This window comes from Pempheris klunzingeri, chromosome 5 (assembly GCF_042242105.1).
Source record: "Pempheris klunzingeri isolate RE-2024b chromosome 5, fPemKlu1.hap1, whole genome shotgun sequence".
NCBI classification, from domain to species: domain Eukaryota; kingdom Metazoa; phylum Chordata; class Actinopteri; order Acropomatiformes; family Pempheridae; genus Pempheris; species Pempheris klunzingeri.
In genome coordinates, this window is record NC_092016.1 from 6,245,167 (window position 1) to 6,258,982 (window position 13,816).

A 13,816-nucleotide genomic window follows, 5' to 3' on the forward strand; every position below is an offset into this window, starting at 1 on the left:
ACTGAGTGAAAGCAAAATACAATGAGAATAAACTACACAAACCAGGTTTCATCAGGAAAATGCTTTAATCTCATTCATTTCTTTTAAGTTCTGTGTTTTTCACTGCAGAGGTCTCTCCTTCACTGTGATTGGTCCAACCACCGTGTCCTCTTCCCACTGAGTACCTGCAGCACAGAAATATGAAAAAAAAAAAAAAACCTTAAGGGATTTCAGGTTCTCATTGATTTGCACCTTATGGGACAATCTAAGGGGTTTTAGCATGACATCTTCAGTTAATTAATGGAAATTTATTCCATTTTCAATGCCCTGTGTATGTGGCATCGTGTTTACAGAGCAGTCTCTTCAGGATGGCATAAGCAGCATGTGCTGCCTGTTTGCTGAACTCCGATGGAGTGAAAATGACACAGACCAGTCGGGTTTTGGAGAGCATCCACGTACCTGCTCCAGTCAGGTGTCTCTGGCTTCCTGTCCCACAGGCTGTGTCACAGCAGGAACAGGCGTTATGGCTGCCACTGGCCTCCCTCCACCTGTCAATCAAAAGCTCTTACAGATTAACTCCAAATGTAAATATTCCTTATACAGACACAGGAAACAAAAAATCAGAAATACAGATTTTAGATTGATATGGTTCTCCATCCACTGGTATGAACTAAAATGCAGTGAGGGTGTGAGTATGAACTTAGTCCTTAATATTCATGATATTGCTGACTAATCTAAATGTAATATACCACATGCTTTTGGCATTAAGGTAATGAAAGTTTGCTCCATGTGCAGAACTTGACCTGACTAAGCAAATACACAAAAATCTCACCCATGGGCGAATGAACAGGCCTTGTTGGTGGCACCCACAGCTGCAGCAGCTGCCGTGGCTCTCAGACTGCAGGTGATGTAGATCTAAGAGACACCAAGAGGACGTGCATTCGCACAGTTTATGTAGCACCAATTCATAAACGTTACACACTTCATATAGAGCAGGAGCAAACAAATCCGGCTATAACTTTGCAGGAAAATTAACAGGAAATGTGCAGTGTGTTGGAGTCTCACCACGCCACTGTTGTCCTGCAGGAACCTGAAGGCCTCCACCTGAAACTGCAGTCTGTCGTCCTGAGACCGCGGCAGGAACTGAGAGCTGGAGCCTGTCAGCTGACTGTCAAACAGACACCTGAAGGCAACATATAGAAGCATCAGACAAGACACCTGAACACAACACAGGAGACCAGATAAACTATTGACCCTTACAAAGATGTGGGAGGACGGCTTATGGCATGAATACATTTATTCATGGTGCTGAATGGGGAAGAAAGAATAGATAGGAGCACAATAAATGATCCCATCCAGATACGTTTTAGGACATGAACAAAAACACTTGATAATTCCCTTCATAAAGTTTGAACAATCTTAATTACATTTCTCTACCTAAAAGCTCCAAAATCTACAAACATTTAGAATTTCAAAAAGTTCAGCTGCAGGTCATAACATGTCACTAAAGAAAGCTCCAACGGACCCGTTGTTTCCCAGGAAGGCGTATCGAGGGACTGTGTCAACGTTTGGGATCACAGTGGCCACACAGCTGTCCACAAACACTCTGAGAGGAGCGTGATGAAACTGTTTGACTGAAACGTCAAACTTCATCATGTCTCCCAGCAGGAATTCAGTGGACGGACGATGGAACTGCCAGTCATCTGGGGGTCACAGGGAAACAAACTCACAAAAACAAGTCTTTTTATTGAATTTTAGAGGGAATCAGGATGCCAAATACTGTGGCTTCAACAAGAGACCAACGGACTGCACAATTTTGTACTTTTACTCCACCTCAGCATTTCCATTTACACTTCACTGCATGTATTCAAGAGCTAGTTCTTACTACAAGACTTTTCAAACAACTTTGATTAAAACATTGTGGTAAAAGTTGTTAAAATCCGATGACCAATTACATCATCACTTGCATACAAGACAATAATTATGAACCGATTATACAATAGTGCCACATGGACAGTTGCCATCCTTCATTATGAGACTTAAGTGAAATTATAAGTGCAGGACTTAAACTCATAATCGGGTATTTCTACACTGTGATATTGCCACTTTAACTTCAGTAAATTTGAATACTTCTAAACACTGCTGATTAAAAAAAAAAAAAATACATTACAAGGATCACAAGAGTTGAGAAACGTGCTGTGGGCCGCCAGGACACTGTAAGAAAGTCTTTTCTCCATTAATGAAGTTGGAACAAACACCCACCGGTCATGAGCCTCAGGGAGAAGTAAAGACTTTCCTCTGAAGCTTTGGCGAGACTGAACGGCGTCCAGGTCGGCTTAAAGATCCCACTGCTTACATCGTGCTTCCTAAAAACCATTAAGAATAATATTCTAAACCTTTGTTCAATTTAGATATTTCTTGATTTCATCTTTTACTTTTAGAAAACAGACAAAAGTCTGATTCAGGACCTCTGATAGTGACACTGGATGCCGACTGTGACATCTCTGGTTCGGACAATTTGAGCGTCTCCCAGAGGACTGGGAGCGTAGATCAGCTCGAAGGAATAGGTGAACGAGTCCTCGGCCATCTGAAACACAGTTTACAAGATGCCTTAAATGTCAAACGTGGAGACAAGTACCATAAATCCACTTCTGACATTAACACTAATTACTGCAGCTTTTTAGCTCCTAGTTTTGAACCAAATAATATACAATAAAACCAGTCTCATAAGCTCTGATAAACCCACTGCGCACTACTGGCCCCAATATCAGAGACTGTCGAAGTGGTGCATTCAGTCGCTAAAGAGGCAGAAGGTTCACATGGTTGTACAACAAAATGAAAGCTGGAGCCCCTTCATGCTACACACAGAGCAAATATTACATTTAGAATAGAGAAAGAACCAATTAAAAGAAATATACACAACTGTATACAAATACAAAACAATGAGCCCCTTGTTTCAAAAGTCATTGTGCAAACTACAAATTGCTTAAGTGCTGGTTTAAAGTGAAAAACAATGAGTGTAACCAGGAGGGACAGGACTCATTGAGCAGTCAAATCTGAAAGATGAAAACTCAGATTCTGAAATCAGCTGAACATTTACTGAACATTAGCAGATGTCAAATGTTTTGTCTGATGCTCAAATGAAACTGGCCTTCTTGACTTAAATGCGTCATTGTAAAACCGAGGTTTCACATCAAAGCCTCACCAGCAGCTGGCTGCCACATCCGTGCAGCTCCGATTCAAAGACCAGGACCTGAGCTTCAGCATCTTCCCCTGTGGCAGGACATCCTCCCAGTGTGACATCTGCAGCCAGGACAGGTTTACCAATCCCCAACAGGTCTTTCTTGGCCTCCACCCGCACAGAGTTCTCCCCACAGATGGCGTGGACGCTGTCGGCCGCTGTTGGAACCTTCAGCTCAAAGTGTGGAGGGTACCGAGGCGCCTCTTCAGTCGGCGGCTCTGGAAACTTCCAAGACAACGGTTTATGGAAAGACTGCGTCTCCTGGTGGACAGCTGGGAGGGAGGAGAGATATTATCCATCAGTTTGACTGTTTTTGAGTGTGGTAGCCATTAATAAAGTTGTACTTGAAAGTTGATTCAACCTTGAATGTTTTCTGCTTTATTCATTACCAGGACAACCAGTTAGTCCTCATCACCGAGGTCTTTTCTCTTATGAAACCAAAACATCATTTTAACATCTTGGTGCAGCAGAATGTGATGAAGATGATGACAAACTGTTTCAAACAGCACCAGCTTTGCAATAAGGGACTTCAGTGATGATAACTAAGTGCAGTGCTTAGATGCAACTAAATTTACTCAAATACTTAATTACTATTTTGAGGTACATTTTACTGTCGTTTCATTTGACTTTTTACTTCTACCCCACTAAGCTAAATTTGAAAATGGAGCTTTACTCCACTACAACCACAGCTTTAGTAGTTACAAATTAAGATTTTACATACAAAACGCTTATTAAATTTGCTTTCTCACGATGCAAAATTCTCAGCAGGACATAGAATCAATTAGGTCAAGTGACAGAAAACTGGCAAAAAAAAAAAAAAAAAAAAAAAAAACTTTTGATAAATATTTAAGACCTCTTTCATGCAAAAACATTTCCCAGTCCTAGCCTCGCAGAATGTGAAGATTTGCCGTTTTTCCTTGCAATTATCTCAAATCTCTATATCGTATTTTGTAGTTTATACAACCGGTTGGAGCTAATTGTGCCATTGCGGCAGTAAAGACATTCTGGACTCCCACACAGTGGATGAGGACCAAATTAGGTGCATCACAGAATTAAATCAAAGTCAAACATTCACTCCATCTAATACTGAAACACAATGAATATTCAATATACGACTCAATTACTCTTCTATGTATTAATGAGCGTGCTGCAGGTTTTCTGGGTTGAAACACTGACCCAGTCATCAAAGCATCACTGAACCAGGAACATTACTGATCAAGACACTTCTGATCATAGTTGAGTGTTAAATGGACCACATTAATAAAACAATCCAGCACTTTTCATATCGAAATGGTGAGTGTTGCAGTGATTCCTGTGATACCTTCTGGTTGCTGGACTGCAGGCTGAACATTCCAGTTGAACTCCTGAGCCACTGCTAAAACTCCACAGAACAGATAGAAAAACATTTGATTGACCAGCATTGTGTTTATGAGTTTATTCAGTGTTTCCTGACAGACTCACCTGTGCTGCAGGCGGTTTTGTAGAGCTGAAGTTTGGCTCCGCCCTCCGTCTGATTGGCCTGATGGTTCTCCAGCTGCACCTCGTTCACCTGCACCAACTTGCTGAGACTCACCTGAGCTGTTTTAATTATTAATGCTTAAGTATTAATGTCTGTAATATCTCAAGTTTTAACAGAGGTGAAGAGAGACACAGTGGAAACATTGTGTAACACTAACAACAAACATAGTTAGTGTCTGTATGTACACTTTGTTTACAGTATAACATAATGTCTTCCAATAACTTCTTTTCATGGGATGTTTAACTCATCAGCTCCTCTCAGCCATCATGACACTCTTCCAGACAAAAGGGAGGCAGATCAAAGCTGTGGCACCGATGCCTCATCCAGACTCATCCTGGATCAGCTCGGCTCAGTGCGGCTCAGCACACACAGAACCAGGAAGTGTTACATCTAAGACTGGTGCTGAGCCGCACAGCAGACAGGAAACAAAGTCCAACTCTGCTGTTTTCAGCCCTTTTTCTTGTTTGTTTTGTGTTCATTTTTGCTTTTGCTTTATTAGCAGCGGTACTGGAGAACAGCTCAGGTTTACAGTTTACAGCCTTTGTCTCTAAGTTTCCGTGTCTCAATAAAGTTTTATTCCATCAAACTTCCACCACAGAGGACAATGAAGTTGGTTTGTGCTGTGAATCGGTCTACGCCCACAGAGTACAGAAAGTGAGGAAAGATTTTGCAGTGGTTTTACATCTAGTTTGTCAAAAAAACCTTGACTAAAGGTACACTTACTAGTTTTATCTGTACTTTTAAACGACATCTCATCAGCAGAGAGTTTCCACAGGTGTCGCCCTCAGTCCGGACCTGCATAAGTCAAAGATCGTCTGTGGTCAGAGGTGAATGTCCAACTTGATCTCTCTTCTGCTTCCACTGAATTATAATTTATTTATATGGTGTGTGTGTTTGTGTGTTTGTGTGTGTTTGTGTGTGTGTGTGTGTGTCACAGACTAATTAAGGTCCTGATTGAGTTCATCCTGTTAAAATTGTTTATGAATCATTAGAGGCAGGAAAACGTGCTCTCCCCCTGTGTCCTCCATATAAATAGTCTAGCCAAGGTCACACTAACACTCATGCTAACAACAATGCAAATGCTAACGCACAGACACAGACACACACACACACACACACACAGACACACACACACACACACACACACACACAAGGTTCCTGGTGATGGAGAGAGAAAACCCATACAAACATCTGGCATAGAAGTTGATTAATTAGTTAAAGAAGTTTAATGCTTCTGTTGAGAAATATAACAATAAGTAAAACATACTTACATACAAAACCCAGTTTTGGATACTAATAACAAGTGACTTACAGTACACAGTACCACATATATCTCAACATCTATGATAAAATGGACATAATACGATGATTAAGGTTTGTTCTGGTGTACAGATGATGAAACATTTAGTCTCATAACTTTGTCTATAAAGTCTTGAAAAGAAGGTGAAAAGGATTCTTTATTTAGTCCTTATTCTGACATTATTCGGACGTCTCCAGTTTGTGAGTATGTTTTTATCAGTGATTTATGAGTTGTGCTGCAGATAATGAAGGTCTGAAAAACATTTTTGGATTTCATATATGTAGTATTGTTTATAGGAGAGAGTTTGACCACCAGCAAACCAGACCGTGTGTGTGTGTGTGTGTGTGTGTGTGTGTGTGTTAGCATTAGCCGCTCTGGTCCCCTCCTTCCATTCATTTCCTGTATAAACTGCAGCGGCCTCCTGGGGCTGTTAGCTGCTCACCTTCACTGATATTAATGAGCTCTCTCTTCTCATTTCCTTTATTTATTAACCGCTAACAGCCAGAGAAAAGAGGTGTGTGTGTGTGTGTGTGTGTAAAGGGTTCAGTCGTTTAAGTTTAATGCCGTGTTATTTTTACGCAGACGTGGCTGTTTTTTTTTTTCTTTTTGTTTCTCGAAAACGAAGCAGTTTGTTAATGATGATGATGGCAGCAAGTTTTTGGGACGACCTTGATGAAGAAGTGGAGAGTTTTTAGATGACAAAACTCAGCTGTGATGAGACTGGTCACAGCAAAGGAACAAAGATATAACAATAATAAATACTAATACTAATAATAATCATAATAAATTATATCCATATTGCACATTTCATACAAAAAGAAGCAGTGCAGGTGGGAAACTGAACCATTAGATTTGGTTAAAAAGAAGTTTTAAAATATACAGGTATAGATGACAAATGTACTCATAGGTATGTGTATAAAAGTACGAGTACATAAATAAGTGTATAAAGTGTATAAAATACTGTGAAATCACTATAAGGAGAGTTCTGTATATAAAACTTATTACAACATTAAAGGTCCCATATTCTATTTTTCTAAGAAGAACAGAACAGTTTGCTGCTTCGCTTTCACCTTTGACATCTTTGTGTTAATGGGAGTTAATGTTAGTGAGGAAAAATGAATAACGGGCAGCGAGGTGGATTCAGTTTCAACAGTTTCCTCCTCATGAAGGGAGCCAAATGTAAACGGAGCATTTTCACACACATTTACTGAAAGATGGAGCAGGACAAACAGAGAGAAGATGGTCTTTTCTAATAATTTGGAGGTCTGAAGTCTCACATTTCTATGTTCAAAACGTACTATACTCGAACACTAAGCTAGAATTTCAGACTTCCAGACAAACAAAACCTCCCTTCAAGAACACCTGGAGCTGGAGGACAGACAGACACATTTCTTTATTTTTAGACTTTATATTGTGTGTTTGTGTGTGTGTGTGTACAGTCTGTGTGTGATGGCAGACATTTTAGGGGCATAGCTGTCAGAGTTCATCAGAGGAGAAGTGAGCGCCGCTGAAGAATCTGCTGAGCGGAGCGCATCCTATTTGACCTCTGACCTTGAACCTCCATCTCATAATCACATTCCTCCTCCATCCTGCTCCGCTGTCTGACTGCTGCAGTCTCACTGAATCAGAAACACACCAACTGGTGCCGCATGTCAGGTTTAATGAATAATGAACCATGTAAAAATAGAGCTACGAACGTATTCACCATCTAACACTAAAGTGAATCTTTAATCCACAATAATAGCAGCAGATAAAATAAAATGTTCTGCACAGAGTCCAAACACCTGAGACGGGATTACACTTCATCACACCTGTTAAACCCAGTGTAATGTGCAGTATAATTATAGTACACAAAATGTAATCTCAAATGTAGACCTGTGCAGATAAGAACTCAATCAGCTTATAAGAGTCCTCAACATTCATATAAATTCATCCAATTGTTGTAGATAAAGTGTTGGACTGACCCACATTGTGTCCCCTGGATGACCATGAACGTTGACCTGCACTCTCATCGAGCTAACATTCATCGATCGTCTATAGTGCTTGTCCTTAAGGGTCACGGGGGGACGGGAGCCAATCCCAGCTGACACTGGGCGAGAGGCGGGGTACACCCTGGACTGGTCGCCAGCCAATCACAGGGCCAACACATAGAGACAGACAACCATTCACGCTCACAAGGGCAATTTAGAGTCACCAATTAACCTACCCTGCATGTCTTTGGACAGTGACAGGAAGCCGGAGTACACAGAGGCGCACAGAAAGGCCCCAGGTGTAAACAGTAAACCTCATTTTAGCCAGCAACTAGTACACCACCATCCTGCCTCAACCAGCTCAAAAACAATATTATAAGACCAACTACATCTTCAAAATTTAAACAGTAATTTTTTCACCTGGAGAAATGCTTGCTTGAACATTTGCTTGACTTGCATCATCATCATCATCATCATCATCCTGATGTCTCATCAAACTAGAAACCCCATGAGCTGCTTTGCCAGAAACGTCCTGCTGACAGACAGACGTTCCTGTGTCTGAAAGCTTTCTAACATTAAATCCTCCCTGCTGCAGCGCTGCAGAGGGTGGAGCTGAACACACACACACACACACAGTCTGACATGTCGGGGATAAACTGGAGAGCAGCTGAGGACGAGCAGAAAGAAGGAGACAGGAAATCCAGGAGGAGCAAGAGAAGACGAAGAGCGTGATGTTTAGCCTCTGTCTCTGCTCTTTACTCTCCAACATCAGCTCTAACTTTTTCAGGACCTCCGAGGAGTCAACTTCTTCAACTCAACTTTATTATTCATGTCTGCCACAAACAGGACTGACACTGAGAGAAAATGGGTAAACCAACAATGTTCAGAGGACAGGGGAGGAATTTTAATGAAGTAATTTAAGTTCTAAGGTGTGAAGAGTTGATTAAAGGAATACTCCACTGATTAACTACAACATTTTTGCACTCATGGACAGTTTGAAAAGACATTAAAATAAATTCAGCTAAAGATGCTGCAGTTCAAAGACAACAGAACCCAAAAGCACGACTCAAGAGGCAGGCGTACAAAAAATTATTTTCTCAGATAAGTTCAAGGATACAAAAAAGCAGGTGAGGTGAGCTACTGGTGGGAGTGGCTGGGTCTGAAATGACAGCAGAGATAGAATATGCACCGACAAACTGAGCAAATAAACAGACTGAATATCAAAACCATGACAGAAGATCCAGACATTTCCCTCAGGAAATGGTGGAGACCAAAAACAGACCTACAAGAGAGTGAATAATGATTTGAATTAAGCCAGATGCTATTTGCACCTGGACGTAAAAAGCCAATGTGGCCATTTACACCCAGGTGAATGTTGGAAAGAATATATTTTGTGTGTAATAATTTACCCTGCTACCAAGTAGGCTGTGACTGAAAACTGACAATATTAAACTACTAACTAATTCTACAAGTAAATTAATGTATTTTGACAGCAGACCGGGTGTAAATAGCAGAATACCGGCCATCTGGCTATTTGCATCCACTAGACTTTGCTAACAAGTTCACCTTATTAGCTTAGAAGATCACGATATTGCAATATTGTTTTCACTACTTGTTTCCTCCGAATCAGTCAGTTTTTGCAGGTTTAATGCTCTTATTGTTTCATGTGTGCTTCATTAGTGGATACCACCACTTTTTTTTCATTGAATGGTGTGTTTTTAAAAATAACCACACAGGAATCTTTTCTGAATTGTTAAGTATTCACATGGCAGAGCCTCAACAGAGACCTTCTGGGAATGTTAAACTGCAGAGTTCCTGTTAAAATGTTTGAGGATATCTGAAGAGAGAATAAAGAGAAAGGTTGTGATTCCGGAGCTCCTCTGGAGAGTGAACATTTCCAATCATTTAATCCTCAGAACTGGACTGTTCAATGCTGTCAGTGGGTTTGAGTGAAGAACTGGGGCTGATGTCAGTCATCTGACAGACTGTTTATCTGCTGAGGCTTCGTGGGTAAATTAATGGTACTTTTAATGCAATAACAATTATTGGAATCAGTGCCATAGAGACAGTTTCTTTGTTTTTCTTTCCTTCTCCGTGTGTTGTCTGCCAGGTTTCATCAGTCTCCCCACACTCTGCTAAATGAGGTGCCTCAGTCTTATGTAAATATCCTCCTGCATTAATGCATTTAAACCTCCATTTGTATTCATGTATGTGTTGGTGATGTGGTTCTGTTCACCTGCAGCTGCCAGAGCGATAACTGCAGATAATGACTGAGATGATCACATCACTGAGGAGAAAGACAGCTGGGCTTTTTTTATGTTAGTTACAGTAGAGTGAAGAAGCAGTAAGCAGGTCTTTTATTCTCTTTCTACTCTTTCCCCCGTTGTTTTTAAGTATCTTATTTAGTAAAAAGCATTCTCGTTTTGGTTCCTTTCCTGGGCTGCTGAGGCAGTCTGGGGATCTCATTGGATTTCAGGGTCCCAGTCTGTGATGATTTTTGTGTCTGAACCTTCATACTGTTTGAATCCAGATTTGGAGGTTTACAAAGGACCTGGACTCGGACCAACGTCTCTGTCCGTCTGATCTTCTTGGCGTCTTAGTCTTCAGCTGGAAGACGATCTGACGGAGCCGATCTGAGTCTGCTGATTCTGGCCTGTTTGGAGAGGCTGCAGAGGGATTGTGGGTTAGGTTTATGGGCAGATCAGTGAGAAAGCTGCTGATTTAATTGAAAAAGAGATGTTCAGAGGAGATGGAGTGACTGCTTTGGCTGTTAGAGGAAGCTGAGTTTTTCTGCTGTTGCTTTAGTGCACATCAAAGCTGCAGTCTGTCCGTAGAAATGTTTCAGTCACATTAAATCTCTGCTGGGCTGCTGAATCATGGGTACTTTATCAACACTCACTCTACTGCATGATGATGTGCAGGAAGTTGTTACCTGATTTTAAGGTTATTAGAAGAACTGATTGGTGTCTAGTGGTGGAAAAGGAACTCAAATCTTTTACTTAAGTAAAAGTAGCAATATCACAGTGTAGAAATAACTTGTTAAAGTAAAATACCTGCATAAAAAGCATCAAAATACACTCAAAGTACTAAACGTACTCATTATGCAGCTCATTTCAGACACACTAAATCACTGGATTACAACTGTGGAAGTATTAATGTGTGAGCATCACTTAAAGGCGCAGCTAATTTCCTTTTATATACTGCTGGGTGGCTTTTATCTATAACAATACAGCATGATTTATTAGCAAAAATTTGAATGTGCGAAGTAACTGGTATATAAAATAGTCAGATAAATGTTGTGGAGTGAAAAGTAAAATCTTTGGCTACAAAATGTGGTGGAGGAGAAGTGTGAAGTAGCATCAAATGAAGATCAAAATAGTACAGATAACACAGTAATGAAATGAGAATGTCTTTTATATTATATTCATAAGATATATTAATATTATTAAATGGTGAAATGAGCCAGTAAAAATTCTCATTTCAGAAGATGGAACCAGCAGTGTTTGCTTTACAAAACTGTTTAGATAACCATCCAAATAATTGCTGGATGAATTTTTGCTTCTCAACTAATCAATTCATCAACTCGTGGTTTCAGCCTGAAGAGAATCTGCGGTTTCACTTGTTAGTTTGGGACAGTTTAGAGGTTTTGGTTTGATGGTCAACGATGTTACAGAGAAACTTGACTCCTTGTGTTGGTGTTTTAGTTTAGTTCTCTCTGTGAAACTTGGATTTCTTAAGGCGATTCTTTAAACTTTAAACATTTTTCATTTCGCAGCCTTAGCTCTCCTCTCTCTCTCTCTCTCTCTCTGTGTCTCTGAATGAAATGAAACAGGGATGAACATCAATTATATAATGAAACATGCTGTAATTGAGGGCGTAGCTCATTATGCCACATTAGTCTGATATAAATAGTGAGCTATTAGCACTAATTTATTAGAAATCTGCCTCTTATTAAAGAGCTTCAACCCTCATTATCTCATTGGCTCCTCGCTCCCTGAAACTAAAAAACTATCTGAAACTCATGTTAAGACACCTGTTTGTTAGAACGTCTGACTTCAAATCAAATCACGTACTCAACATAATCAACACAATACAACATACAGTGAAATTCTAGTAGGTGCCTACCTCCAGAATGAGCCTAACAAATACGGCAGTAAAACAGAAATGAATATAACAAAGAGAGTAAATAGCAAAGTGGTGAATGGATAAGATTAAACAGAAACATATAGAATAGAATAAGATGAATAATTAACGGTAAAACAATGAACAATGTGATCACTAATGATTTTCAGTGCTGTGTGTGAATTTCAGATAAATGAAACAGTAACACAATCAAACATTTGAGCAATAATTAGAGATCATTTCTCTCCTGCTTCTTCCTAAAGTCCAAAATTGGCTCCTCAGTCTTGCTGACATTCACATAACTAGGTGGCTAGTTACAGCACATGTCACATGGTTGCAACCAGCATTGGTTCAATTCTATCTGGTGATCTTAGTTGCCCTTCATACCCCTCATTCCCATCCACCTTGTCAGTGTCATTGTCCAATATGGGCAAAAAAAAAAAGAAAACTTCTTGTAGGCAGGTAATGAAATTATCAAAATAAAATAGACTGCAGATAAAATCAGTCAGTGTGGTAAAAATGGCGTGTTGCAGTAGTCAGCAGCCTTGTGATACATAAAAGAAATACATTTACAAAATACAAAAAAAAAACACATCAGAATCTGGCTCCAGTGAAGACACGTCCTCGTCTGGCACAAGATTAAAGGTAAGATTAAAGATAAAAGGTTGTGTCCTCCAAAGTCTGAGCGATTTTCGATTGTCCCCTTAAAACAGTCTGATTTGTTCAAGCAAACCTCACAGAAATAATACAAGAGAGGTTTAGGATAGAAATATGAAAATGTTCCTGCATGAGGTTGTGTGTCAACTGGTGAGAAACTTGTGTTTCTTCACGGGGAGCTTTAACCACTGTCACTCACTCCATACTGCGTTTTTTAGTTTTTCTCCTTTACTCCTTCCATACTAATGTTTTAAGCGACTATTCTGCTCCCCACCTCCTTTCTACCACAGAGAGAAACCCCTGTAAGGGTGAAGTCAGACTATTTTGATGGGAAGGTAAAGGCCGTTTACGTACACTGACCCTCTGCAGAAAGATCAGATTTAATGGCAGAAAGTTTCTCTGTTATTGATGATGATGGTGTTTCATGTTGTCTGACAACAGACAGCTGTTCATCTCTGACATCTACACTCCAGCCTCTCATTTCTCCAGGGCTGGATTTTTTCCCCGTGTTCCTCTCTGAGCAGGACGGCTCATCTGTCATCAGAACAGCCACGCTCCACCCGCGTCAGAACCATAATATCCCTGTCAGGTGTGACTGACAGCCGAGGCGAGGCGATGACAGCGGCGTGGTGTCCGGACACAGATTGAAGGTGGAGCGGTGGAGACGAACGCTGGCATTTCGATCAGAAGTCTGTTCACGATGCTGCCTGGAGATGCCGTGTCCTCCACCTGCAATAAAACACCTCCGTCCTCCAAACGTTTCTTCAAGGCCTCGGCTGTGATTGCAGCACAGCATCGCTTATTGAAAACTCTGTCACAAGAAACACTTCAGGTTTGTCCACACTGAGATTTATTGGTTGCACTTTAAAATGTCTTGTCTCAGGCTCAGTGTGACAGCTGAGAGGAGCAAACCCACAAAGAATGTTTGGTTTCTTAACTCCCCGATAACGGCTGCTGTTAATAGCTGCTTGGTTCTAAAGGGAAAATATCTCCAATTACCTCAATTGACAGCTAAGCTCTGTCTTTTT

The 13,816-nt window shown here is 40.5% G+C and overlaps 1 protein-coding gene across 1 annotated transcript; it reads right to left on the reverse strand.

Annotated features, from left to right (window-relative positions):
* Nucleotides 1-80: 80 nt before the first annotated feature.
* On the reverse strand, nt 81-13,584 carry LOC139201188 (zona pellucida sperm-binding protein 3-like). Its single transcript, XM_070830451.1, has 12 exons — nt 13,389-13,584; nt 10,577-10,675; nt 4,682-4,798; nt 4,542-4,595; nt 3,185-3,492; nt 2,448-2,566; nt 2,242-2,345; nt 1,505-1,682; nt 1,045-1,162; nt 812-894; nt 439-527; nt 81-164 (listed from the first exon to the last, which is right to left on the reverse strand). The coding sequence occupies exons 1-12, from the start codon at nt 13,582-13,584 to the stop codon at nt 100-102; spliced, it is 1,530 nt and encodes a 509-aa protein (XP_070686552.1). The 3' UTR covers nt 81-99.
* Nucleotides 13,585-13,816: the final 232 nt, after the last annotated feature.

Coding starts and splice junctions, on each gene's coding strand:
- LOC139201188 (XM_070830451.1), bottom strand. CDS start 13,584: ATGCTGTGCTGCAATCACAGCCGAGGCCTTGAAGAAACGTTTGGAGGA. Junction 3,493..4,541: donor TGCAGTCCAGCAACCAGAAG/GTATCACAGGAA, acceptor CCTCCCTCCCAG/CTGTCCACCAGGAGACGCAG. Junction 2,567..3,184: donor GATGTGGCAGCCAGCTGCTG/GTGAGGCTTTGA, acceptor ACTGTGTTTCAG/ATGGCCGAGGACTCGTTCAC.